This window comes from Xiphophorus couchianus, chromosome 22 (assembly GCF_001444195.1).
Source record: "Xiphophorus couchianus chromosome 22, X_couchianus-1.0, whole genome shotgun sequence".
NCBI lineage: Eukaryota > Metazoa > Chordata > Actinopteri > Cyprinodontiformes > Poeciliidae > Xiphophorus > Xiphophorus couchianus.
In genome coordinates, this window is record NC_040249.1 from 1,312,342 (window position 1) to 1,338,805 (window position 26,464).

The 26,464-nt window shown below is 39.7% G+C and overlaps 1 protein-coding gene across 1 annotated transcript; it reads right to left on the reverse strand.

The window, feature by feature from the left end:
* Window positions 1-1,021: 1,021 nt before the first annotated feature.
* slc18a2 (solute carrier family 18 member 2) lies at window positions 1,022-24,856 on the reverse strand. Its single transcript, XM_028006507.1, has 16 exons — window positions 24,772-24,856; window positions 24,480-24,644; window positions 22,418-22,754; window positions 16,900-16,958; window positions 16,714-16,797; window positions 15,494-15,586; window positions 13,962-14,051; window positions 13,784-13,827; window positions 12,723-12,783; window positions 12,087-12,182; window positions 10,948-11,026; window positions 9,100-9,151; window positions 8,524-8,587; window positions 8,322-8,441; window positions 6,191-6,324; window positions 1,022-2,240 (listed from the first exon to the last, which is right to left on the reverse strand). Exons 2-16 carry the CDS (start codon window positions 24,610-24,612, stop codon window positions 2,133-2,135), a joined length of 1,554 nt encoding a protein of 517 aa, XP_027862308.1. The 5' UTR covers window positions 24,613-24,644; window positions 24,772-24,856; the 3' UTR covers window positions 1,022-2,132.
* Window positions 24,857-26,464: the final 1,608 nt, after the last annotated feature.

Below are 26,464 nucleotides of genomic sequence, written 5' to 3' on the forward strand. Positions count from 1 at the left end.
GAAAGAATATCAAATCACATATTCTAGTTTAGAATGGATTCCTTTAAGGATCTCAAAATATGTTAATGTTACTACTGCACCTTTTTTGCAAAACAAAAAATATATATATTTTGCCCCCCCCCCCAATATTGTTATTCAATAAGAAAAATGTTCTGGTTTTTGTTGATAAGGAAACAGAGGTATTGTGCAAGCATCTGCAAAGTAATTGAGGCCCAGTTTTAAGATGGACAGACTGATTACAGTGTTCTGTCTCCCACATCTCCCTGTCATGGCAACTCATTGAGCTGTCTTCCAGCATGCACTTCAGGCAATCAACATGAGAATTTCCTGGAGCATGCTGAAAAAGCTCGCATGTTGCTCGACTCATTCTGAGCCCCCACGGCTGGAATATGAAATCACATGTAAAGCAAGACGGCCATTTGTGAAATACTTAAAGCGTTTCGAGGCGAGAGAAGCTAATGTTGCTGAAAATCCAAACTGTCACTGGATTTGATTTGGGTGTCATCGTTTCCATGGAGAGCATGGAGAGAGAGAGCAGCTTTTTAAGAGTAACGAAGGATCACGCGTCCCCACAAATAAAAACGGAACGAACCAATCCCAGTCCGTGACACGTGAAGCCAAATAAAGATTTTTACAAACGGTATGTTTCTGGGTACAGAACATTTAAAATGAAATCCTTCACTTCAATCTGTGGTTGATTTTCCTCCTGCTGTCGGGGGAAAGTTTGGCCACCGAAACCTCTGAAACTTCTGAATAATCTGTGCAGCTGCAGCCAAAGGAGCATCAAGTGCTCCTGCTTCCTGGAGTCCATGTTCACTGTGGTGCTCCATGTCACCAAACAGCACAACTGGTGACAACTGGTCACCCTTTAAATAGGCCGATTGACTGGTTAAAGACAGCTGTTACGCTAATTAGAGGACATACCCCAGCTCTACATGTCCCTATAGTCAAATGATTTTAAATTTTTTCTAGAGGTACCATCATCATCATCATCATCATTAATTGGTTCATTTTCAGAAACTTTCAGTAATTATCACTGAAGTTATTTCACACTTTTGTGGACTTTTGCATTCGTTAACAGAGGGCTGGTCAAGATTGTATTGCATTACTCTACAATAATTGTGAATTCTTTCAAAGAGATGAATTTGTAAAACCTTTATTTGTGAAAACAAACGGGAAAAAAACTTGGGCTTAATAGTCTCCCCAAAAATATCGTTAAAATCTTTTCTCCTTGTCCTAACCCAGTACAGTGTACAGTCTCACAAGCTGGATATATTTTTACACTCCTATTTGATATGTTTCTTTAAAAAAAAAGAAAAAAAAAAAGAACAGGACAGCAGCTACTTTTGTTAACCATTAATGTGTGTTGCCAAAATTCAACATACAAAAGCAGGAAAAAAACAAATAACCCTACATTAGAACCATACAGGTCCTGGACTGAAAATGTTACAGATTTTCATTATGTTTTGATGTTTGCACTTGCTGGGGTTTTTTTTTTTTTTTTTCAAATGAATTTTGTATCTTTCTTTTGGTCATATTCTGTGGAATCAAAGCTGAACACATGTGGCCAAATGAAAACCAACATTCGTGGTTTAAATAATGAATTACTTTTAGCACTACTGTTGTCCCCTTGCACTTCACCAAAAACAGTTATTTGCATCGATTTGAAATAAATGTAACAAATTTTTCTTACCCTTGTTGACATATCACACACTTAGCAGTTATAACAACCCGGACATCAAGTTCCGCTAATATTTTCTAGACAGTAATGTTGACACGCATAAACTCAAAGGGCAAAAAACATTAAATATGAACATGCTCTGGATTCAGAGAGACTGTCCTCGCTGCCCTTCCTGTCTGCAAAGTGCTTTTTGACACATCTCGCTGAATAAGGCTGCTGGCTAAAACCACTTGTCACAAAATGCACATATTAAGAACAACTTTGGCTTCCTCCAATAACGACTGTGAAGAGAACACTGAACAGTGACGACCAAATGCGGGAACATTGACATGGAATTATCTTGGCTGTGTTGCTTCATTTCATTCCCCGGGTTTCTTTTCTATTTTCTTATTTTTTTTGTACAACAAAATATAGAATCTGAGGGGGGTCCAGCTGTCCGCCTTTCGTCTTGTTAATCATAATCGTCGTATTCTGGGTCCATGTCGTCGCCCTGGTAGTACGTCCCCTGTGTGGTGTAGGACCTTGTCTTCATTGAACAATTTGTGTCCATCAAGATCGCCTGCGAAGACAGAAGGAATTGGTTTTCTTATTAAAATAACAATGATAAGAATTTTCACCACAACCTTACCTGGATGCATGAAAACTATCCAATGTACTCCCAGGGTGAATAGTCACACGGACTGATTGTCATTGAAAGTCAAGGGTTATAAGCGTTTGGTCGATCTGTCAACAACGCTTTCCTCCTAACAAAGAACTGCAGCTGCCTTTTTTTTTTTTTTTTAGCATCATTTTAAGGAAACTGCTGAGAAGATTGCAGCTAAAAAGAAAAGATTTCTGGAAAAATCAAAAACTCCAAAGAGATTTAGCTGCAGAGAAGAAGTTTCAGCTTGTTGAGAGGGTTTGCCTGAAAAAACCCCCAAAAAACCTGCCGAGACATTACTGGACGTCAGCAGAAGATCGGTGCAAAACTGACTTCTCTGAAGAATCCACTATGATTGTTTGGGGGCATTGAAAAATATATCTGTCTGGTAAAGAACAAGATGGATTCTGTCATCAGTAAATAATTGTAAAACTATCTGTGTGTGAAGTGACTTCTCCTCCAGGAGAGTGGGGTTCCTCCAAATTCTTCCCCAGGAACACTTGGCCATGAATAAAGGGAAATACAAAACAAGTCTCCAAGGGCAACTTCAAACAATCCAAACAACAATATGATGATGACAGAACACAAAGGAAATATGGTAATGAAGAGACTCAAAGATCAGAGCATTCACATTTGTTAGAAAACTCCCCAAATTCCAACCAACGGGTTGGAATTATTAAACCCGTACTGGGTTTGGGATTATTAAACCCACACTGGGGTTGGGATTATTAAACCCACACTGGGGTTGGGATTATTAAACCCACACTGGGGTTGGGATTATTAAACCCACACTGGGGTTGGGATTATTAAACCCACACTGGGTTTGGGATTATTAAACCCACACTGGGGTTGGGATTATTAAACCCACACTGGGGTTGGGATTATTAAACCCACACTGGGGTTGGGATTATTAAACCCACACTGGGTTTGGGATTATTAAACCCACACTGGGGTTGGGATTATTAAACCCACACTGGGTTTGGGATTATTAAACCCACACTGGGGTTGGGATTATTAAACCCACACTGGGGTTGGGATTATTAAACCCACACTGGGTTTGGGATTATTAAACCCACACTGGGGTTGGGATTATTAAACCCACACTGGGGTTGGGATTATTAAACCCACACTGGGGTTGGGATTATTAAACCCACACTGGGTTTGGGATTATTAAACCCACACTGGGGTTGGGATTATTAAACCCACACTGGGTTTGGGATTATTAAACCCACACTGGGGTTGGGATTATTAAACCCACACTGGGGTTGGGATTATTAAACCCACACTGGGGTTGGGATTATTAAACCCACACTGGGTTTGGGATTATTAAACCCACACTGGGTTTGGGATTATTAAACCCACACTGGGGTTGGGATTATTAAACCCACACTGGGGTTGGGATTATTAAACCCACACTGGGTTTGGGATTATTAAACCCACACTGGGGTTGGGATTATTAAACCCACACTGGGGTTGGGATTATTAAACCCACACTGGGTTTGGGATTATTAAACCCACACTGGGGTTGGGATTATTAAACCCACACTGGGGTTGGGATTATTAAACCCACACTGGGGTTGGGATTATTAAACCCACACTGGGTTTGGGATTATTAAACCCACACTGGGGTTGGGATTATTAAACCCACACTGGGGTTGGGATTATTAAACCCACACTGGGGTTGGGATTATTAAACCCACACTGGGGTTGGGATTATTAAACCCACACTGGGGTTGGGATCTGAGCTGGTTTCAGTTCTCAAGCATTAGATGGACAAACAGAAGTTGACAAACTGTTATTAACTCCAAGCGCTATAAGAACAAGAACTGTACACAATCAGATTTCTATCCACAAATTGATACACAGATATTTTAGACTTGATTACAGAAGATATCGAAAAGTAGACTCAAACATGGCTGCCATGTTTGTACATGTGAAAGGGAATTTTAATGCAAATCTCAAGACTTTTACTTGGTGAATTTTTTCGGGGGTTTAACACTGGGATGATCCCTTACACCACCAACTCTGCTGTTGAAACATATCAGAAAACTCAGAAAAGATCTAAAAATCCTGAAGATAGGAAATAGCAGAGGTGATCAATAAATGGATGTAAGATGAACAACAGTGGAATTAGTGAGCCAATGACTGCCGAATGGAATAAAACAAATGAGCATCGTGCCACAGTGTGATGACGGCTACTCTTCCAGGAATCACGCACAGGTGGTTAAGGCACTCAAGCAGGTGGACGGATTAGATCAACAAAACACTGCTGGACTGTATCAGGCCAGCTCCCAAAGATTAACTCATGTTGGTGGGATCAAAGTCAGACACAATCAAACAGGACCAAAATATGACATATAGGAGATCAGGCACTGAGATGGACTGTTGACCTGATCGACTGATGTAGATAGGCATCAGTCCCCATAGAGACCCAGCAAGAATGGATGGATGGATGGATGGATGGATGGATGGATGGATGGATGGATGGATGGACGGGTTCCTATAGACGCTTGAATTAAATGGCTGACCTTACTGGCCTCAGCTAACCTTCAGTCCAGCTCTGCTAAGTTTTCTCAATGTTTCATCACAGCCCGATGAAACACAGTCTTATGATCTGACTGACTGTCATTCTCCAGATAAAGTCCAAAACATGCATTTTAAATGAATCATCCTCAGGTGTGCGTTTGGTTGTTGGTCTCAGAGCTGCTCTGTGATGAATTGGAAAACCTTTTATGCTTTTGTACACTCTAAACATTTCTTAAACTGTGAGTCAAATAAAATACATAATAAATAAAATAAGCAAAGGCGTCTGGAGGAAAAACTGACTTTTTTTCCTACTACTCTCCCATTTGTTTTCGTTTTTGCTTCGCTCCACAGAAGCTCCATCTGGCCTCTAGAAGTAGCTTCTGTTGTGTTTAGTTGTGATGCCTTTGCAGGGTGGACACCGTCTAAGATAACGCAACAGCAACTAAACGTTCCCCTTTCCTGCTATTGACTTTTCCCTTTATATTAACATAGAAAGAACTACTACATCAGTTCTTCTGTTTCTTTTTCCACTCTGCCTGCTAAAGCCCTCCAGTCGGGCTTGGCGAACCTGAGCCAGGTTTCTCTAGCAAGGCTCAAAACAATCACAAACAAAACATGCAGGTAAAAAAACAAAAAACAAAATGCAATTGTGAAATTCAAGGACTCTTTACAAAGCCACACAAAATAAAATCCAGCCTACTCCTGTTGGTCCAGATAAAAACCACGCAGTGTGATCCGGCTGGTTTTACCGGCTCGGTGCTGCACTCTGCGCTCCAGGCGGGCCACGATGTTCTTTACATCGTGTTTTTGTTTCGGACTGAGTTTTCTTGAATAGAACTCAAATCAATTTTATACCAATATGTACCTACAGCGTAATAAACACAACACATTGCTCCACTTTTTTTTAAATTTTGATCCTGCATCCAGGTAGTGAGGAAACCTTTTAACAACCTGGAAACATTTACTTCTCAACAGATTCTCTAAAATCCAATTGATGTGGAACACAGCGGCTCTGTGTTGTGTTTCGCTTGGGGCTGAGCTAAACGGGTGATTGGTTTTTGTTTTTTTCTCTTGACCCTTGCTTGTTCAACAGGTAGTTCACTACCTGTTCAACAAGCCAAATTGTATTCTTAGGTCAAAAGTGCACAATGCATTAAACCGAAGTGAACAGTAGAGAAATAAATAAATCTTTTTCTTTTCTTTTTTTTTTTAAATTCTTTGGCTGCTTTCATTTTCATTCCATTTTCTGTCCAGGGTGCACCATCCTGGAGCTTTGATTTTGGGTAACCTCTCATTGATGGAATGGTACCTATAGGCGGCGTTGAATTTAGGTCAAGACTTACAATTTTCTCTTCTTGCCCAGGCGGATTCTTAAGGAAGAGACAGAGAGGAGCGAAGAAAATGTCCACTACTCCGATGATGGTCATCAGCCAAGGAAAGCCAATGCTCTCAGCTATGGATCCTCCAATGGACGGACCTGTAACAAGGAAACACTGCACAGATTTGTTTGTTTGACTTTTTTTTTTGTGCTGAGACGAAGAAACATGAGTTGTAGATTAACAGTGGACAGTTGGAAAATCATGAAGCGTTTTAACACAAGTATTTTGTTCATTCTAGTCAGATACTGTTAAAAACGGCACAAAACATTGTTTAAGAACCACTGCGGTACCTGGTATAAATAATCAAATCAAATTTTATTTGTATAGCTCCTTTCAGCAAGTGCTTTACATCACAAAAACGCAAAAACACAACGTCGCATAACACACAGTCGACAGCATTACATTTTGTCGTCGTTACACATCAGATTATTGATTAATGTTTCAAAATTATGTTTCAAAAGCAACTATAAACAGCTGGGTTTTTAGTCTGGATTTAAAGGAACTCAGAGTTTCGGCTGTTTTGCAGTTTTCTGGAGGTTTGTTCCAGATTTGTGGTGCATAGAAGCTGAATGCTGCTTCTCCATATAATAATAATAATACATTTTATTCATAAAGCCCTTTAAATCGAAATCTCAAAGGTCTCGTTCACATGCTGATGATGGCAAGGATTGTAGCTACAGCTGCCCTGGGGTGGGCTGACTGGAGCGAGGCTGCACATTTTGTACCACCGACCGTTCTGTCAACACCAACAGGCAAGATGGGTGAAGTGTCTCGCCCAGGGACACAAACAACAAGGCCATATAATATTAATTATCTCCATGTCCTGATTCACAAAGGTGCAGAATTACATTTTTTATTTTACCAAAGCTGGAGAGCCTCACCGGGGGGCAACCACACAGGTAAATCACACATGTCAAAACTCACTATGTAAATAGATTCTAACATATGTTACACTCAGGTTTTGAAATAGGGTTAGGCGAGCAGAGACCATTAAAGGCCTGGAACGTTCTCCTGATCCCGTCGAACAGGGAACCCTGTTGTAACTGTGGAGATTCCTCATACCTGTGGTATGGCCTTTGGTCCTGTTGTAGACCAGAGCATCTGCGAATACCTTTAGAAGTTTTTTGTACTGGGTATGCATTGCCACTTATTGATTGAAATGGCAGATTCCTATGGTTCATTAAAAAGTCATAAAATCTGCTGACATGGATATATGTTTATATTACTCCAGATTTAGAACCAGTCATCAGAGAATATGTTGGGATTTTTATGATAAACTATTTTTATATGATTTTTTTAATTTTAACTCCAAATCAGATTTGTTAATTTTTTTTTTTAATAATTTAATTAAATTTCCTTTGACCCAGGGGCTTTGGAGTGGATGTTTTGTGGTGCGGATGCAAACATAGTCATCTTACTGTATTACGGTTACACAGCAGACATTTTTAAAATGGGTTACACATTTACCCATAGGCTAAAGGCATTGTAATTGCAAAACCTTGAAAGAGTAACCGCCGTCCTGCAAATTCACAACTCTATGGCTGACCTGCAACGACACCTGCAGAGGCCAAGCTGAAAGGGGGAGGAGAGCTTTGGATGGTGCCTACACCTTTAAGGAGTAGAGCCTAGACAGCACTGGGCTGAAAGGATGAGGAGAGGAAACCTCCGGATGAGAATGCCCTCATCCTCAGAGGATCCTGAGGAGATTTGCTACCCCTGGACTTTCCGCCCCTGGGGTGGTGCCAGGGGGCGGACTTGCTCGGTCAGGCTTGGAACCTGCAGATAACTGCTGGCAGTTCTGGTTTAAAATTTCTGTAGATGAATTTGTATCTGAACCTCACTATGTTATATGCCAATGGTGTTGAATTGAATTGCAATTAGATAAAATGAATGGAACTGAACTGCATTTGGCCTAATGGCTCTTTAATGAACCGATGCAGAGAAACAAACTCAGTTATGAAAGACAAAGTCAGTAAATGTTTTACACTCAACAGACATAAAAGAAAAACCCTCAAGTATTCTGACATAGCGTTAGCTCTTATTTAGCTAAATAATTTGTATCGTTCAAAGCTTTTATTTTTGGTTTTCTACTTACCCAAAGCAAATCCCATGCAGAAAGCTACATCAGCAATGGCATACACACTTCCATACACGGACACATGTCTCAGGTCCACCAAGTAACCCATTATGGGCATCATGGAGGAATCCACCATGCCTGTAAGATACATTTAGAAATCATGTGTAACTATCACTTTAGACTAAATGGAGCAACAAAGCGAGTGGACGTGAGAACTCACCAATAGCAAAACCAACACCAAAGTTTGGAAGAATAAGACCATAGATGTCTCTGGCAAAAGGAACCTAAAGCAGACAAATTAGTTATTAATTTCAGTGTCTCTATAATTTATCACAAATTCATCCATTCAATTAATTATGCGTTCTCCGTTAAGCATTGTGGGATGTGGGAGGGCTGGTGTCTATTTTAAGTGGGTCATTGGGCGAAAAGGTGGAAAACATTCTGGACAGGCCACCTGTTCTTCAGACACAACCAGGAAAACACTAACATCTACAGGGCAACCTGGAATGTCCAAGGAACAAACATGCACACTGTGCTGTGGAGGAAGCTGGCTTATACAATCCTGGCATGCACAAGGAAAACAGAAACATACAAACTGTAGCAACAAGGGCCCAAACCCGGTTGGCCACTCTGCTGAATCCCAATAAGACGTTCAGCTTCTGGTGGATTTTATAGAATCCAGTTCATGTTTTAGATCCATTTTAAATTGATACTTTAACCAAGTATTGCTAATAAAATGTACTTTAGTGAAGGTGTGAGTTTCCTCTGCTTCCTCAAACTTCTCTCATGTACTCACGCAAATAACACTGAAGCCAACCACCACCATTCCAATGAGAGCGCAAAGCCATCTGGAAAACAAACAGGCGTTGTCACAGCTGACTCATTCTCAGTGTAATTGAGTACATTAACATCCACATGAATGTAAGGTTGGCACGACATCAAATACATTATAACATTTCCTACAGTTCATAGGTTTGTGTACTTCACATGTCGTTTACAGACAGCTTAAAAGAAATCATTTAAAGCTTTGTCACATCATTTTGCAGTTGCTGGGTGAATCACAACAAAAGGCAGATCTGGGTAACATGATTATTGATCCACGTTTAAGACATGACGGTTTCTAACATGCCAGGAAAAGCAGACTTTGGTACAAATAAAGCTTTGTTCATTAACTAAGGAAGTTAAGATAAAAAAAAATCAAGTCATCTCTTATTTCCACAGGCATGTGAAGTAGTCAGGATACAGTCCATCACTAATCTAATTGTTTCCACCCAATAGTCCTTTGAGTAATGACAGCTGAGATATTTACTAGTGTTTGGAACAAAAGTGGCTGTTAGTCCACGTGAAGTTGAATTCTGCAGAAACAATCAATGGAGAAGAGGAAATGTACTGGTCAGAAAGTCATGCATAAGGGGTTAGGAGTTCAGTTTCCTGTGAAAAGTGCTGTGTGTTGGCAGTTTACGTGAAACTGAAATTATCAAGTCTGACTAAACTGGCTCTGGTAAGGCATTCTGCTCATCGGTCAGGGGGGTTTTTTAATGTGCTTTCCACAAATGCCTTTTAACCAGTTTTCAGTTAGAATAATTATGGTTGACATGGAATTAGTCTGTATGATTGGATAAAAAAAAAGCATTTTTACCTTTTCTCTAAACACAGGTGTCAAACTCCAGTCCTCAAGGGTACAAAACACTGGAATTAAATGACTTAATCACCTCCTCCTTGTGTAGATCAGTTCTCCAGAGCCTTAATGACCTAATTATTCTATTCAGGTGGTGCAGCAGAGGCACATCTAAAGGTTGCAGGACAGCAGCCCTGGAGGACTTGAGTTTGAGACCCCTACTCTAAAGTATCTTGAACCAACTTATGTTGTGAGTTGGTGCTGAATAGTGTTAGCAGTTGTCACTGATCTAGGATTGGTGCCATGGTGAGTCACAGACAAACTTCACCCACCTCATGTCGCCGGACCCCTTATTTGTCCTTTTCCCTACTGTCTTTGTGGGTTGACTGACCAAGGCAATGTGCTCTGATATTGATTTGGGATTGCATGCTAATGAAACTAACTGATGAAGAGCTTAAAGTTTGTTCTAACATTGCTGAAGAAATGCACATATTCATCTTACATTTTCTCCTCTTGTTATTCATTTATTTAAAAGGTCAAGATAAAAAAAAATTCCTGTTAAAAATCTTGTTTGAAAAAAAGAAAAAAAGACGTTTTGTCTTTTTTTAAATGTCTTTGCAAATTCTAAATTGATACTGTGAATTTTATTAACCATATAATGGGCGGGGTTCATGTCACCTATGAAGAAATAAAGGTTGGGTAAAAAGAAAAGAAAAGAAAAGAAACAAAAAGCCTGGATATAAAATGTCCAGCCCTCTTATATTTCCCAAGACATTTGTTACAGTAACACTGACCAGTACATTGCTCTTGTTCAGCATTGCTTGCCGAACGACAAAAATATTTTTTAAAGAAAAGTCAACATTTTTATAACGGAATTACAAATGCCTTTTTTCTGTCAAGGCCTCAATAACGGCACAACCACACAAACATTAAAACCCCTGAAACTCATTTATAGGAGCGGAAACAGATACCACATCCACAGAGGCAGAGTGGAGGAAAGTAGATAAGGACAATTTCCCTCCCTACCTTCCCATCTTGTGAGCCAACGAGCCAAAGATGTTGGTTCCAATAAGGTAGGAGATGGAGGCTGGTAAGAAAGCGATGCCTGGGCCACAGACAGGGACACAAAGGGAACAGAGGTGTGGGCAGAAATGCAAAGATAAGGAGATGTTTATCAGTGTCGCACACAGAGCTGCTGTACATCTCGCATTGTGTGTAATGAAGTCTCCTTTCCACCTGCCAGCATGTGACATCCTAATATCCTGTTCCCCTTTCATCCTCTTTATCTGACCTAGACTTCATATACAAGCGGGCAGGAAAAAAATATATAATAGAAAAGTCTGTGGCAAGGCAATGTCAACAACATCTGCTAACTGACGATTTAAACAGAGCTTTATACGCACGCACACACACACACACACACACACACAGCTCATAGTTGCAGGTATACCTTCTAAATACACTTTTCTACATTTGATCACTTTAAAACATCAATCGTCAGTGCCTTGATGATAGACCAACGCAAAGTAGCTAGTAATGAAGTTAAAAATGTTACTTTGACAAACCTCAAATAAAATCCAGAGCACCCGATTCCCTTCCAAAACAAACCCATCAGTATAATATTTTATTTTCCCCAACAAAGCTGTTTTGCTAGGTTCTTCTAAGTTTGGTGTTAGAGGACAAGCAGCATCGTGAAGACCAGGAAACCCAGCAGACCCGGAGAACGTTTGTAGAGATGCTTAAACAACAATCAAAGCTGTGTAAACCTCCCAGAGTTCATCATCTGAAAAGGGGAAAGAGTAGAGCACAACCACAAACCACAGCTACAGTATGTACCTCAACCAAACAGCGTGACAAGGATAGCAGCATTCAGAGAAGCAGCTACCTGACAAAGGTAACTCTAGGGAAGCAGCAAAGAGTCCCATACCTGGATTGGGAAAATCAAGCAGTAGAATAGATGACAATGCAAAATTATAGACTTTTTAAAAGTTGGAAGAAGAACAACAATGTTCATAGAAAGGAGTCTCGCTTACAGAGAACCTGAACCAGCAGATGTTCTGGTCATATGCTGCTTCTTTTGTTTTTTTTGTTTTTGTTCCACAGTTGTGTGCTTCTGTGGCGGTGCAGGTTGCGGTGTGTGTTTTGTGTGTTTTCTGCTCAATTACCTAGTTGCCACCTCCTGGTACACATGGTCTCCATCATCCAGATTGGCAGGGTTGGTTCCATCATGGCAATTGCCATGTTTCCAAAACAAATGGCACCTGGAGATGAAGATTAAAGATAACCACATACAGTCTCAATTATGGTTTATTTTTGTTCTTTGGTACTAATGTATTTTTCCTCCAACAAACAACCAACAAGCTGCTTATGGAACAAGATACATAAGCAGCTCCAGCCAGCTGCCTCTGTTACCTGTTTGATCTCTTTATGGTAGATGTTGTTTGATGACACTATAGCTAAGAATTTGGTTAGCATCACGAACAGTTTTGATTACATAAATGTTACTATTCCTTTCAAAATCATACTTTTGTGAGGGTACGGCGAAAGGAAGCATCCAACATCAATAAAATTTTACATTGAAATAATTTATCAAGACAACAGCATGTTTATTTAGTGTTTATGTTATTATATTACATATTTCTCCAGTCTACAAATAAACATCATTTCATGCTTTTGTTCTGTTAGCCTGGTAGCATGCCCACATGACCTAAAACATCTGAGTCCATCTGTCTTCCTGCTGTTTCTTCAACGCCACTGAACAAACCTCCCTCAAACCCGCAGTGCCGCTCCTGCTTCCTTACCAGCAGCGATCAGAATGTACGGATCCTTCATCAGCGTGAACAGTGGCGTTCCCTTCTGACTCTGTGCGAAAGGAGAACAACATGTAGATTATGACGTACGGCGATACATGTCAACACCTCTGTGCAAAACAACTTTTAGAAGCATCGCACTGCGAAACCTTTCTTATTTATAACTGACACTGACAATAACAACTATTTACAAACTGCACGTTTCTTCTGTTTTCTGTTAAAGCGCTTTAAAAGATTTTTGAGTCTGAACAGAAGTGCTATTAATGAAGAGTCAAATAGACCATTTCTGATATGAACTTGGAATATGACTGTGGTGACTGACAGACTCCCAAACAGTGGAATATTAAATGAATCAATCAACAGATGTTACTGATATATTGGTTATATATAACATGCAAGAGACAAAAGGAGGTAGGAAAAAAATAAATAAAACGTAAATAAAGAAAAATATATTTATGGAAAATTGTAGTCTCACAAAGTCGATTATCTTTCAGTTTCAACTCAATAAGGATACATTCTCTCTGTCGGGGAGCCATTTGATTGCATTTTTTTTGACACAAAGGCATTCAGAGCTTGATGTAAGTGCCAATGACTATTTAATGCTTGGACAATTTCTAACTTGGCATCAGGGGATAATCCCTTTGGTTCCACAGTGACTGTTCACTAGTGCAGAAAGCCAAAAAGCTAGCATGGACACCTGACTGGCCTGTACAAAACATGGACTGGAACCTGACTGAACACCTTTGGGATGAATTAGAACTGACTCCGAGAGGCCTGGTCCTCTCATCCCACATTAGTGTCTGACCTCACAAATGTGCTCCTTGGAAAATACTCAAAAATGTCGTATAAAACTAACGCCAGGTTTAGAACATTTATTCAGTTATTATTATGTTTTTGCTTAAGTCTGTATATAAAAACCAAAATAACAAATAACTTATAAAATATGTAGAAAACTTTGCCGGACAGATAACCGATACAGTACGACTTATCAACAGTTGGTGCCGGGCAGCTGGGTTGCACATTCAAGCTGAATGGATGAGAAACACACTGACCTCAGGTTCCACCTTGGTAGGCTGAAGAACAAAGAGCTGCAGAGCTGAAAAGATATATTAAATATTAAGTAAATAAAACAAGAAGATACTGGAATCCAGTTGATTAGAAATGATTCAAAGTGGTGAAGTAACCCAGGAGCAATATTTAGGAGTCTGCCTGTTCTCCATCGGCGCTTACCCCCATCAAAGAGTGCCAGGAATGCTAGAACTAGGAATGGAGCTGTTTTCCCAACAAAGTCATACATCACACTGCCGAACGGGGGCCCAACTGTAGGAGACAACAATGACTGAGAATCACTGCAGTTAGCACAGCCGATCCGTCGATGAATGTATGGATGTAAAGAAAGGGTAACCCTATTTTTTCTCGTTGTAAATGACAGTCTGAGTGCAGAGTTTTATAAAATTACATGTTCCTTTCTATTTGGCTTTTGTCTTTAAATGATGGGCACTATGTATGGTCAATAGTGATATCTACTGATAAATGAGATGAAGGGCTGCTGTGCAACACCATGCGCAGTTAGGTGACCGAACCTGCAACATGCTCGCCCATTACAGTTTTTCTCAGTCGCTTTGGTGCAAATCATTTTTGACGTCTGCAAAACAGCATGTGCACTTCTCAAAACACCTGGTCCAAACAACAGAGCACCATGGATTGAATGCAAAAGAAAGCTTCTTTCATCAAAAATCCTTAGTTCATCTCTCAAAATTAAATATGTGTGCCAGTGAACATACCAGTACTTCAGAATGACAAGTCCTTGTTTTCACTGTGTATGGATAAAACACCTCTAAATAAATGCGACCTGCATGTGTTCCCCAGTGTGAATGGGCAAATGACCTGAAAGTGTCCCGCACGCACAGTAGGGGGCGCATGGATGCTAACGGTGGAGCATAGCTTACTCGTTTGAAGTGGTTCTCCGACCGGAGCAGCATATTAACAACTTAATCCTCGTTATAGTCCGTCATGGTTGTTGCTGCATATCAGGACGCAGAATAGTGACGTTTGTCGAGTATCAGTGACGTTCAGGTCGGACGAACGCGACCTGGACTTTTGGTCACATTTGAATCGGATACGTATCGGATATCCGGGTCGCATTCGAAAAGAATCCGACCTGTGTTGTTCAGACTGTCCTGAAAAGATCAGATACAGGTCGCATTATGTCCAAAAAAAAAAAAAAGAAAAAAAGAAATTAAATTAAAAACAAATCTGAATTGGGTCGCTTCAGGCTGCAGTGTGAACGCAGCTTTCTATTCTATTCCGACTATGTTAAGAAACACACACATCAGCTCATAATGCTTCCAGTCCTAGTACTGATGGGGGGCAACGACACTCAGACTGGAAGCATAAAGCTGCTAAGTGCTGACCAACACAACAGAACCCTCTAAAGACTTGCTCTATGTTTAGATGCATTTTCAGTTCTCTTTTTTTTTGCACTACAGTAACATATTATATATATAGTGCTGAGAAATTAATTAACATAATCATAGAAACTAATGAAAAACAATCTAAAATAAAAACATCAACACATCCAGGACATGTTTTGTATATTTAAAAAAAAACAAAAAAAAAAACATATCTTTCCTTTAGATATGGGTGAAGGAAGGACTCAACAGGAAAGTGCTTAAGGTGTCTGCAGGTGGTGGGGTACGCATGGCTCCTACTGTGCAGCCGAAGTATGTGAAGCCAGGCTTGCAGTGTGAGTGTGTGCGTACCTAACACTCCCAGAGCGAGACCTCCCAAGGCGATCCCGATGGCGTGACCTCGCTCCTCATCGTCTGTGTACACACTGGCCAGCATCCCCATACCTAAAAACACGCAGCAGCACACCGCAGCCTCGGCTCAACGTTCGGCTTAAAAACGTCTTTCCACACGTGCACAGCCGAGTCGCAATGAGATTGAGGCGACAAAGTAATAACATGTTGATATGAAATATGTAAAAAATAAAAAGTTTTATATGTAAAACGTGGAAGATATAACTGTAACACAGTGGAGATGGCCGGATGAGATATTTCCTTGATTTCTTGATTTATCTTTTTTTCTCTCTCTCTCTTTTTTTTAAAACCAAAAACTAAAAATCTTCAATCTGGTGTTTGGTCTCAATTAGCCCTTATTCTGAAAGATAATTTTGTTTACACAGATTTCATAATTTATTTTATTTGTTGTTTCTGTTCTTTTCTATATTTATTTTGAATATTCTAAATGTCTTCCAGTTCCGGTGTTTAAATGTTCATTAGCATTTAAAGTTTATCGATTTTTGAGAAAGTGTCCTTGCATTTTTATGCCATTATTACTATTATATTACTTGAAAATGTCCTCAAAACAACAATGTTATCATTTATCGCAATAAGCTCTGGGACAATTTATTGTCCAGCAAAATCTGTTATCGTGACACAGGGCCTAAAAACAATCAGAAAGTCCTAGAGAGGCCGATCAGTGTGAGAAGATGTTCAATATTCAATTTTAATTGAATGCTGAAGCAAACAACTATTTATTGACACTTTAATAGTCTAATCAATGTATTCTGGCCCTTTAAGAGCATTCAGATTTTTAACACGGCCCAAAATGAAAAAGAATTTGACACCATTGCTCTTCGTTCCTTGTTTGGTTTCATGATCCCAGACTGATTCCTGAAAGCCCACGTCTGTGAACGGCGTGTTGCTGCATGGATTGGTGAGTTACAGTATGAATGACCAAAACGGGCCCCTCTATGCCAGTTTCTAATCAAAATGCTTAATGAAAGAGACTAAAGTCAAAGCCATGATACCTACGTTTAACTCAAGATGTTTTTAAACCCAGTGCTTAAGAACGTAGCGTGATTCAATAAGAGCTGGGGAGAAAACTTAGCATAGAAGGCATCTGTTCCAATATTAGAACCTCATCAACTTTCAAATAGTCAAATATCTTTGGTTTATAAAAATTAAAAGGTAATTACCAGCCACTGATGAACAGGAGGAGCCAACACCTTGAAGCGATCTGGCCAGAAACAGCAAAGTGTAACTGGATGAAAAGGCGAACACTTCACAGCAGGAAAAACAGCAGGATTACAAAGAATAAACCATCAGACACAGAGCAGGCAGGGCGACTTATTGATCATCAGCACTGATTTGATTGAACTTACTGATGGTAGACAGAAACATAATACAGAAGCCAGCAAATATAGGAAGTTGGTATCCAATCCTAAAGAGACACAGAAGGTGAAAGGCACGTTATTTCTGCGCAATAGCAACACATACATCCTGTTTTGGGTTGTAGAAATATTTAAGCGTTTTATGGAGAATTGAGTGGAAGTCGAGCAGGTAAAAAAAAAAAAAAGCGTCTGTTTCATCTGAAAATGTGAGGATGAAGCTACGATTGAGAGGAACTGTTAGCAAATCTGAAAACTAGGCAGGAACAGAAACCCGTTGAAAACAAACTCATAACGTCATCCATTTAAAAATAACCCACAAGAGACATTTATAAACGACGCAATGTAAGCTGACCTTTAACGTGTTTTTTACTTTATTTTATAATTTGGTGTTGTCTTTTCATGTTGCTTACCTCTTACAAATAAAAAAAAACTTAATTTCCACAATCTGTCCTCCTACTGTGTCCTTGTGTCTGCATGCCGGTTCCTCTCCTTTAGTTAAACCAGTCGTGCTTATCCAGCTTGGTTCTCGTCAGATCAGAGTCGCGGTGTTTTCGCAGTAAATATCAGGCACACTTGAATTGTCTTGATTTGTCCTCTGGCAGGAGTGAAAGGCACAAACAAGCTGCAGTGCCTCAATTACTGCATATGAAGAGTCCCTCTGAAAAACTAAGTGTTGCTTTTGGGATAAATGTTGGAGATATCGGCCCTTTGTTTTCCGATATCACGCCTGGTTATCGGGGACAGGGTGGCTACGTTAAAGCCACTGACCTGCTTGAGAATCATTTCTTAATGTCCATTTATTGAGAGCACGTTCTTGCGATTTTGCTAATAAATAAATAACACAATATTTGATCTAGCAGAGTTTTTTTTTTGCTTCTGGAACTGTGAAAAATATTTGCTTCCTTTCGAAATTCCGCAGCTTTTCCTGTTTTTGTCAGGATTAAAAATGTTTTTAGGGTTTCGAGCGCGCGCGGAGTTGGCAGAACAGGCGATATACGCGGCCGACCTCTAAAAGCCGAATACTGCGGTGTAACTACAACATGTTCCTCTGTATTAAGGCTTTTTTTCCCCATCATTACATCAGAGGCTTAGTGGTTAAATCAAATACTAAAGGGTCAAGCTGGGTGTGAAACAATAAATGTGTGGTGTGGCTACTAATGGACACAGTTCCTTTGTAAACCAGGAACATAATTCAACCCATTCTCACTCCCAACTCGTCACATATTGACGCGCAGGGTTCTCCTTTCGCGTCAATGTGTGATAATAAGCAAAACCCGCCAACCCAATAATTTCAGCACATCATTACGTCTAAGGCACAGCACCGTTCTGTCTGGATGCTCTTGGTCCAAAGCCTACAAAGGTCCAAATAATTGACACTGAGACAAATGAATCTGTGGTGAAGTAAATTTAACATGACCGAATCAGTGAAACCAACATTAAAACCTCATGTTAGTATCTTTACACAAATCTATGTCCATCGATTTGCTGTAGTAAATATGCTGAGATGTCTTTGCTGTTTAGTTCATGTACAGCTGAACAAAATTCATACTTAAATCACACAACATAATAGTTTCATTTGTTTTTATATGTTGCAATAATAGATTTTTTTTAGGACATTGGTTTATATGTGACTGTAAGGATTAGCCAGCAAGCTATCCCACAATGCATTGTGCCACCAGCACCAGGAGCAGCAGCAGCAGCTAATTAAACCACTTTTGTATTGATCACAAAAATTAGTTTTAAGATGTTGAAGGCAAAACAAAGACTCCAAAGCTTTATCTATGCAGCCAGTTCCTCAAGAATGAGGATGCTATCAGAGCAGTACAGCGCTTGTTTATGGCATTTGTGTTTGCATATTTGAAACTGCACCACCAGTCAGATGTATGCTCATTTTCATCACCACGCCGCTCCCACTTCGCTTATGATTAGCAATTTTACTGAAATAAGACAGCAGTTTTTCTTGTGATTTTTAATACAAAGTAGTCACTAAAGTTGTTTAACTTAAACAAAATGATGAAGTTAGTTTGTATGCCCTAAATGTATTAAGTTGTATAAACTTAAGATGTACAACTTGCTAACATTTTAAAGATTTCCGTCTTGATTGTTTTTCCAGGGCACTTACAAATTTCATTCACTACATTAAAAAGTTGAGTAATTTATACATAGATTAGTTTAGATTCATCTTCATGACAAAATTTATGTAACTGTACTCGAATTTTACCTGTTATGTAAAGAAACAAATAACTTTTAACATAGAACAGTCTTGCTCGATCAACATAAATAAATTATGCAAATAGTCGCCCTGGTCTTTTTCAGTAGAAAGAGCAGAATAGTTTCATCACTGTATTTGCAGTCACTTCTTGTTTTAATTTAAAACATATGCAGATATATGATTTATTGACCACAAAGGGAAATTAAATATCAATTAACAACCAAAGACGAGGAGCAGATGACAAACAACACAGAGGAACTGATTTAGGTACTTTAGAAATGAAAGTGATTGGTGAAGACGATGGAATGTGTCTTTAGTTTACTTACAATTTACATTTGCACTCGTTCGGTTTATGTCACGTAGCCGTACCTATAAACTGAGGTTTAAAGTGGTCAGCGATGCCATGACAGGCTTCTGAAAACGACTTCAGCCTGTCATGTTGGGACAATGTGAGAACATTACTTTTGCACTGAATGATCCCATTGGCTGCACATATTTTGTCCTGGGATCTAGCATACCTTGATAGGAACAACAACTGAGTGAAATGCTTCATGTTAGAGTGACAAAACCCATATTTTAAACCCCGGCCAAAAACACAGAACAACCTATTTCTTTCAGAAAGCTGCACATCTTAAACCTGACAAGCCGATCCTGACGTTTGCTTCTTCTTGTTCTTTCTGTCACACTCCTGTTGGTTTGAAATCTGAGCTGCTCTCTCATACTGCAGTCATCTGGGCAAAATCAGGCAAATGTAAACATGCAGACACATCCAAACCTCCGTAATCAGGAATTCTGCTCTGCCTGATCCGGTGGTTTTAGATCTGTCGCTATGAATCTTTATCCACAAAACAAAACCCCCATCAAACTGTCATTTACCATTTCATCAAACCCTCCACGGGGAGTCTGATGTTGTTGTTTTTTTTTTTGTTTGACATTGTCATAGGTAAGACCATACTTGCAATTATGCTTTCCGTTTTAGAAACACAACAGGAAAATTTAATTCATAATTTCTGACAGGAAGTCTGTGATGTGTAAGAAGTGTGTGTCTCAGTGCTGCAGCTCCATCCAGTCTGGTTCATGTCAGATGTTTTTCTCGTTCAGTTTTTCTCTGTAAAGTTTGTTGCAAAATCACACTAGGTGCCCATAACATCTGAAGAAAGTTCTGACTAAACGAATCAAGTCGAGGAGTTTTTAAATCAAACAGGCCAAGTAAGTTTATCCATCTGCATGTCGGTTTTTTTTTCAATATGCTTTTTTCCCCGTAACTCTAACTAAATTAATAACCAAGAATTTTAAATCCAAATTCCTATTACTAATAAACTGATTCTTACTGAGTCAGCTTGTTCACATGCTCATTTGATACGTTTACTCTACTTGACACTTTATTGTCACTCAAAAAACCTTCGGCACGTGAAGGAAACGCTGCAAACGATTCAGACAGCGACACTTAAAAAACACACACTTTCGATTTAAAAATGATTGAAACCAGACAGTGAAATAAGGAAAAAAACACATCAAATTGATCGAAAATGTACAAAACTAAACGCTGAGCAGAAAATCGAAAAGTAATAGTGCACGTACTGCAAGGTTACAGCAAAATGCAACTGGATTGTTGGATTAAATTATTACTCAGAAATGATTACTCTTATTCCCACTGAGTTTTCATCATCCTGAAAACAAAATGATAAACGTTTCAGTGAATACATTTTAGGACTTGAGGTAGAAAGCGGTTGTATTTAAATCATAGCTCTCTACATGACTACTAAATAAAACAAACAAAACAATGACCAGTCTAAGATTTTACTACAAATCTATACAAAGTTAATTTATTGTATGTCAATGATATTTTAGTAAAGTGTGCATATTTAAACAGAAACCCTCACAAGTTAATATTTAGATGATATGCTACTCGTTACTTAATTTCAGAGGTTCTTTTTTAGAGCAGCCTGCAGAATAATCCTGATTATTGATCAAATGAGTTTTTACTTATATTTTTCTAACTGCATTGGAAATGGGACCTCCTCCGTACTCAGTACTAATAATTTAAACAAATGATTAAATAATAAATACCTAACAAGTAATAAATAAATTATTAGAATCAAATACATATAAAGACCACCTATCTGCATTAAAAATGTGAAGGTTGGCATCTCTTTGCTGTACATTAGGAACAACTACAGCCTCTGATGGAAACACATATTCTTACTGTTTCCATGGACGTGGCCATATTTAATGCTGCACCTACTCATGTTGCTTCCAAAACATTAAGAGAAATCCTCCACCATTTTGACCAGTCTATTTTACTGACGTTCTGAATTGGATCAAGGAAACCGAAACACGGCGAGGCCAACATTGTTTACGCCTCCTGACGTTTAACGGCCAATCGTGCGGCCTCTCTGTCGTACATCTGACAACAGCCTCGCTGACACATGTCTCTTCATACTCCATGATAAATCATCGCAGCTCATCTAGATCGCACGGCCTAGTGGAATCACCCACCACTGATTCCCAACGGGACTGAGATCCGGGGCCACTCTAGGATTTTTATGTCGCAGCAGATTTCTTTAACGTATCCTTAGAAATGGCAACATTATGTTCTAGTTTCATGATCCCTTGATCAGCAACGAGTTTCCAAGTGCCTGAAGCAGGAAAAGCAGCCCTCCGCCCCCACCATGATGCTTCCACCACCGTTAACATTTTGAACTATGTTGTTACGGTTGAAGACTTCTCTCTTCCTTCTCCGAATAAAAGTAACACTGTTTGTACCCAAAGAGCTCAGGACTGGTCTCTTCGGACCAAAGGACAGACTTTCTAAATCCCGTCGCCACGTTTCAAACGCTCAGGGGCAAACCTTGAGGCTGGGACTGAATTACTGAGAGCGTTCTGTCATTGCATCAATTCTGATCTTAACCATGAATGAAAACAGCTTGGGAAGACCGTCAGAGTCTTAATTTCGTGAAACAAAAATAGCTCTTCTAGATTAAATCTGTTTTGAAGTTTCAAAATTAGTAGAAGGTTACAGATTGTAGATTTCACCTAAGTTGGAATCCAACAAAAAGGGTCAAATTTGAATCATTGTTATCAATATTAGTCAGTGATTGTATCATTATTAAATTGGCTAAAGAAGATAACTTATTGTTTTTTTTTATTTATTTGAGGTCTTAAAACACAAAGGCAAAGTATAATCCCTAAAAGTAACCTTAGGGATTATGAAGTATAATCCCTAAGAAGCTGTTCACTCAGACATTTATCTTAACGTAGGAATGGCTTTAACAGCGAGGCAGAGCAGAGCCGTACCTGTTGGTCAGCGGCCCTATGAAGGGGTTGGTGAGCAGCTGCACAGTGGCCTTGGAAGCAAACAACATCCCAACTTTGACGTTTTCATTGAGCAGCCTGCTGGTGGACCGAGGGCAGTCGGAGGAGTTGCGTGGAAGCGGTGCGTGGGCCGGGGTGGGGCGGGCCGGGTCAGCCGCGCTGACGGTGGAGTTGGAGCCCGATAACCTGACGCTGTTGTCGTACAAAGACACGACGGTGTGGAAAGAGCCGGAGGGGGCCTGCGGCGACAGGCTGCTGTTCCTTATCTCCACATCCGCAGACTCATCCAGGTTGTACAGGTAGCTGGGAATGATGGGAACTACAGGGACAGAGAGGCAACGCATCAGCCACAAACAGGACTAGTATACATTGGTATCCAAATAAAGCTGTCAGAGTTTCTACAGATGTTATTCCAACGCATCGCAAAACATTTCTCTTCAAGTAATAATAACAGACTGCTACCTTTTTATTAGTTTTTGTCTTTAAGATTTTATGTTTGTGTCTTTGTAAAGCCTATCTCCCTGATAGATGCTGTATTAATACATTTTACTTACTCACTAATAGCAATATGTCTACATAACTTAACGATCATGGCTATTAACGTCTCTCTTTATCTTTAGTTTACTTCCCAGCACTTTAAACAGCTGCTGAATGCAAAGCTTTCGAAAGACCGGCCGATATTTGAACGTAAACCATCCCAGGTTTTGACGTCCAGGCAGACTGACGTCGCGCCAATGGAAGGAGCGACGAAACATTTGACACAAGATCAGAACATCTTTGCTCAGACGTGCGGCTTTCGGAGTTTCAGTTTTGGAGTTTTAAGACGGCGGAAGAACTCAAGACAAATATTACTGATCAGACTGAGGATCGAAGAGCCAGACAGCCTGAAGCCTGGAGGACAAAAGGGGCGACGTTTGGAGGGAAACGTTGGCAGAACCGAGTGGCCGTGACAAACTCAGAACCAAAGTGAACCAAAGCCTGACATGCGTACAACAAATATTTACGAGCAATTTTAAGAGTCTGAGCTTTAAAATTGCGACCCAATCAAATGATTAACAATAAACTCACAAAAAATAACAAAGAAGCAAGAAAAATAATATTCTTAAACATATATTTTAGGTTTTATATTTAAGACATTAACATTTGAATGTTTTGCTTCCATAGTAAATCCCCTTTTAATGCTTCCCCCCCTTCTTACTCAGAAGCTATTCAGAAATTGCATTGCTTCACTACAAGGCGCGGCTCAAAGCAGTGGCTGCAGCAGGAACAGAGATGTACCTGATGGATCTTTTTTAAAAAGGCGACTGTGCGGCTCAAAAGATATAATCTTTTTCTCTTTTTTAAAAAAATGTGCAGAACACAGAACAGTTCTGTGTAGTTGAAATTTGGCATGGTCCATTAAGGCAAAAATAACATTAATAAAAAAAAAAAGAAAAGAAAAGAAAATTAGCCTGGAGAAACAGTCTGAATCGTGTGTTAGTAAGTTTGCTGTGTTTTTGCCAGATCGTGGTCGCTTTTCTTAAGTTTCCTGTCCAGAAGCAAACTTCTCCTGTAAAGAGTCAGATAGTCTTGGTAAAGAAAAAAAGAAGAAGAAGAAGTGAGAAGGTGCAGCTGTGGTTTTAATGTAAATGATCAGGCCTGTTCCAGGTCCTAAAATGATTTAGGACCTGGCTGCGTTGAACAGAGATCAAGTCAAAATGGATCCCTGGTCCAAAACACAAACACATAACCAAACAACAACCAAATAAATAAAAAACACATCTAAATCATTAAAAATCTCAAAAATTGCTCAACGTATTTTTTTACATTTTATTTACTTTTTGCTTTCATAGCTGTTACTTATTATTTTAATAACATAATACTATCATTCAAGTACAACACGGTGGTAATAAGTGGCCGCAGCAGAGCTTATAGTTTCAGCGCCTGTGTTTCAGGATGATTATCAGAGATGATTATTAACAACAACAACAACAACAACAAAACATGAGGTAGAAAAGAGAGAAAAGTGCAAAAGTTTCATGCAGGGACGCCGGGCTGCACCTACCGACCACCGTCAGCAACATGTTGTCCAGGAGCAAAGCGACGAAAACAATGAAGAGAATCAGTTTCCTGGACTGTCGCTCCTCTCTCAGCCATTTGATCAACGTGAACTGACGGAGCGCATCTAGTCCCCCCATGGTGTTTCAGTCCGGCAGGACTTTAACTCTGCCTAAATAAATGATGGGAAAAAAAGTGTTTTGTTTTCTTTAAAAAAAAAAAAAAAGAAAAAGAAAAAGAAAGAAATAGTGTTGGGGTCAGAATGAAACTGTGAGCCTTCAGAGGAACTCCTGTCCTACCTCAGGGGAGCAGGCAGCAGCGCAGATGGAGGAGGAGGAGGAGGATGAAGTCTTTTTACTGACTGGAGCTGCTGCTGCTGCTGACGTCACCCTCCACCCTCACCCCCCCTTAATGTTTACGTCCCCGTCAGACCTGTCTTCACGCGATCAGGGCAGAGACGCTGCAGCACCACCAACAAACACAATGCCAGGGTTTGAACAGCAGCGCTGCCTTGATGACACAGGCAAACATGAGGGCACTCCCTCACTTCCTCACTCCCTCACTTCCTCACTTCCTCACTTCCTCACTCCCTCACTCCTCACTTCCTCACTTCCTCACTCCCTCACTCCCTCACTTCCTCACTTCCTCACTCCCTCACTCCTTCACTCCCTCACTTCCTCACTTCCTCACTCCTTCACTCCCTCACTTCCTCACTTCCTCACTCCTTCACTCCCTCACTTCCTCACTCCTTCACTCCCTCACTTCCTCACTCCTTCACTCCCTCACTTCCTCACTCCTTCACTCCGTCACTCCCTCACTTCCTCACTCCCTCACTCCCTCACTTCCTCACTCCTTCACTTCCTCACTTCCTCACTCCCTCACTCCCTCACTTCCTCACTTCCTCACTCCTTCACTCCCTCACTTCCTCACTTCCTCACTCCTTCACTCCCTCACTTCCTCACTCCCTCACTTCCTCACTTCCTCACTCCCTCAGCGTCCGTCTGCGGCGCGGCGCTCACACGCCTCCAGGGCCGTAAGAAGCTGCTGTTTCTACAGCCATCTTCAGGTCAAATGAGCTGGAATAGCCCCCCCCACCCCCTTTTCCACCCCACAATGAGGAAAAACTAAAAATAATTACATAAACAAATTAGAATTTAAAATTTTAGCTGAAGAAAAGTACACAGATAAGAAAGTCGCTGTAGAATTTACAGTAACTTACTGGCAGGAGCGTTGCTGTGATTTTTACAGTAAAGAAATTACAGTAACTTTACAGAAACCTGACTGTAATTTTTTTTTTTACAGTAGCCTTACTGTAATCCTATTACAGTTTTACTAGAATTTAATTACAGTTTTATTGTAATTTGATTAGTTACTGTAATTTCTTTAAAAGAGCACAGTAATTACAGAACATGGTTACTGTGATTTCATCACATTTATCATAATAAAATTACAGTAGTCCTGTAGTTTAATTACAAAACGTTGTCATTTCACAGTAGCTCATGAAACTGTGTACTTTGCCAGCTTTTAAAAGTTTAAATGTGAACTTGCAACTTCATTTGCCAAACTCTCAAAAAAAGTTTTATTTTTATAATTTAAAAAAGTATACATATATAATTTTAAAATAGCTTTATTTGAATGTCAATTTATCAATTTAAATCTGACAAACTGAAGCAAAAACAAAATATAATATTTTGCAACAGCAATATTTGCTTGTTACATGGAAGTCAAAGTATTGCAACCAAAGTGACAAATACTCTGATCTAAAAAAACATAACCGATACATTTACAATCATGGTGATATTACATTGAATACAATGAATTAAATAATCTTTTAATTCACCAAAAGTGCCCAAACGTCAAAGTTTCCTAGTTAACTGCAAGTCAAAGTCATAAAAATAATGTTTACCAGCTTTTCATGTAAAACTTGCAGTCAAAATTCTAAATGTCTGTCGTTTTCTTCCTTTGATGGAAGGAAGGGATCCAGCAATGTTA

Excerpts from the sequence above, each read along its gene's own strand:
- slc18a2 (XM_028006507.1), bottom strand. The coding sequence starts at position 24,612 with ATGGGGGGACTAGATGCGCTCCGTCAGTTCACGTTGATCAAATGGCTG. Across the intron at positions 14,052-15,493 it reads TCTCGCTCTGGGAGTGTTAG|TTGGGCCCCCGTTCGGCAGT; the intron begins GTACGCACACAC and ends TGTCTCCTACAG. Across the intron at positions 8,442-8,523 it reads TGGTGTTGGTTTTGCTATTG|GCATGGTGGATTCCTCCATG; the intron begins GTGAGTTCTCAC and ends TGTATCTTACAG.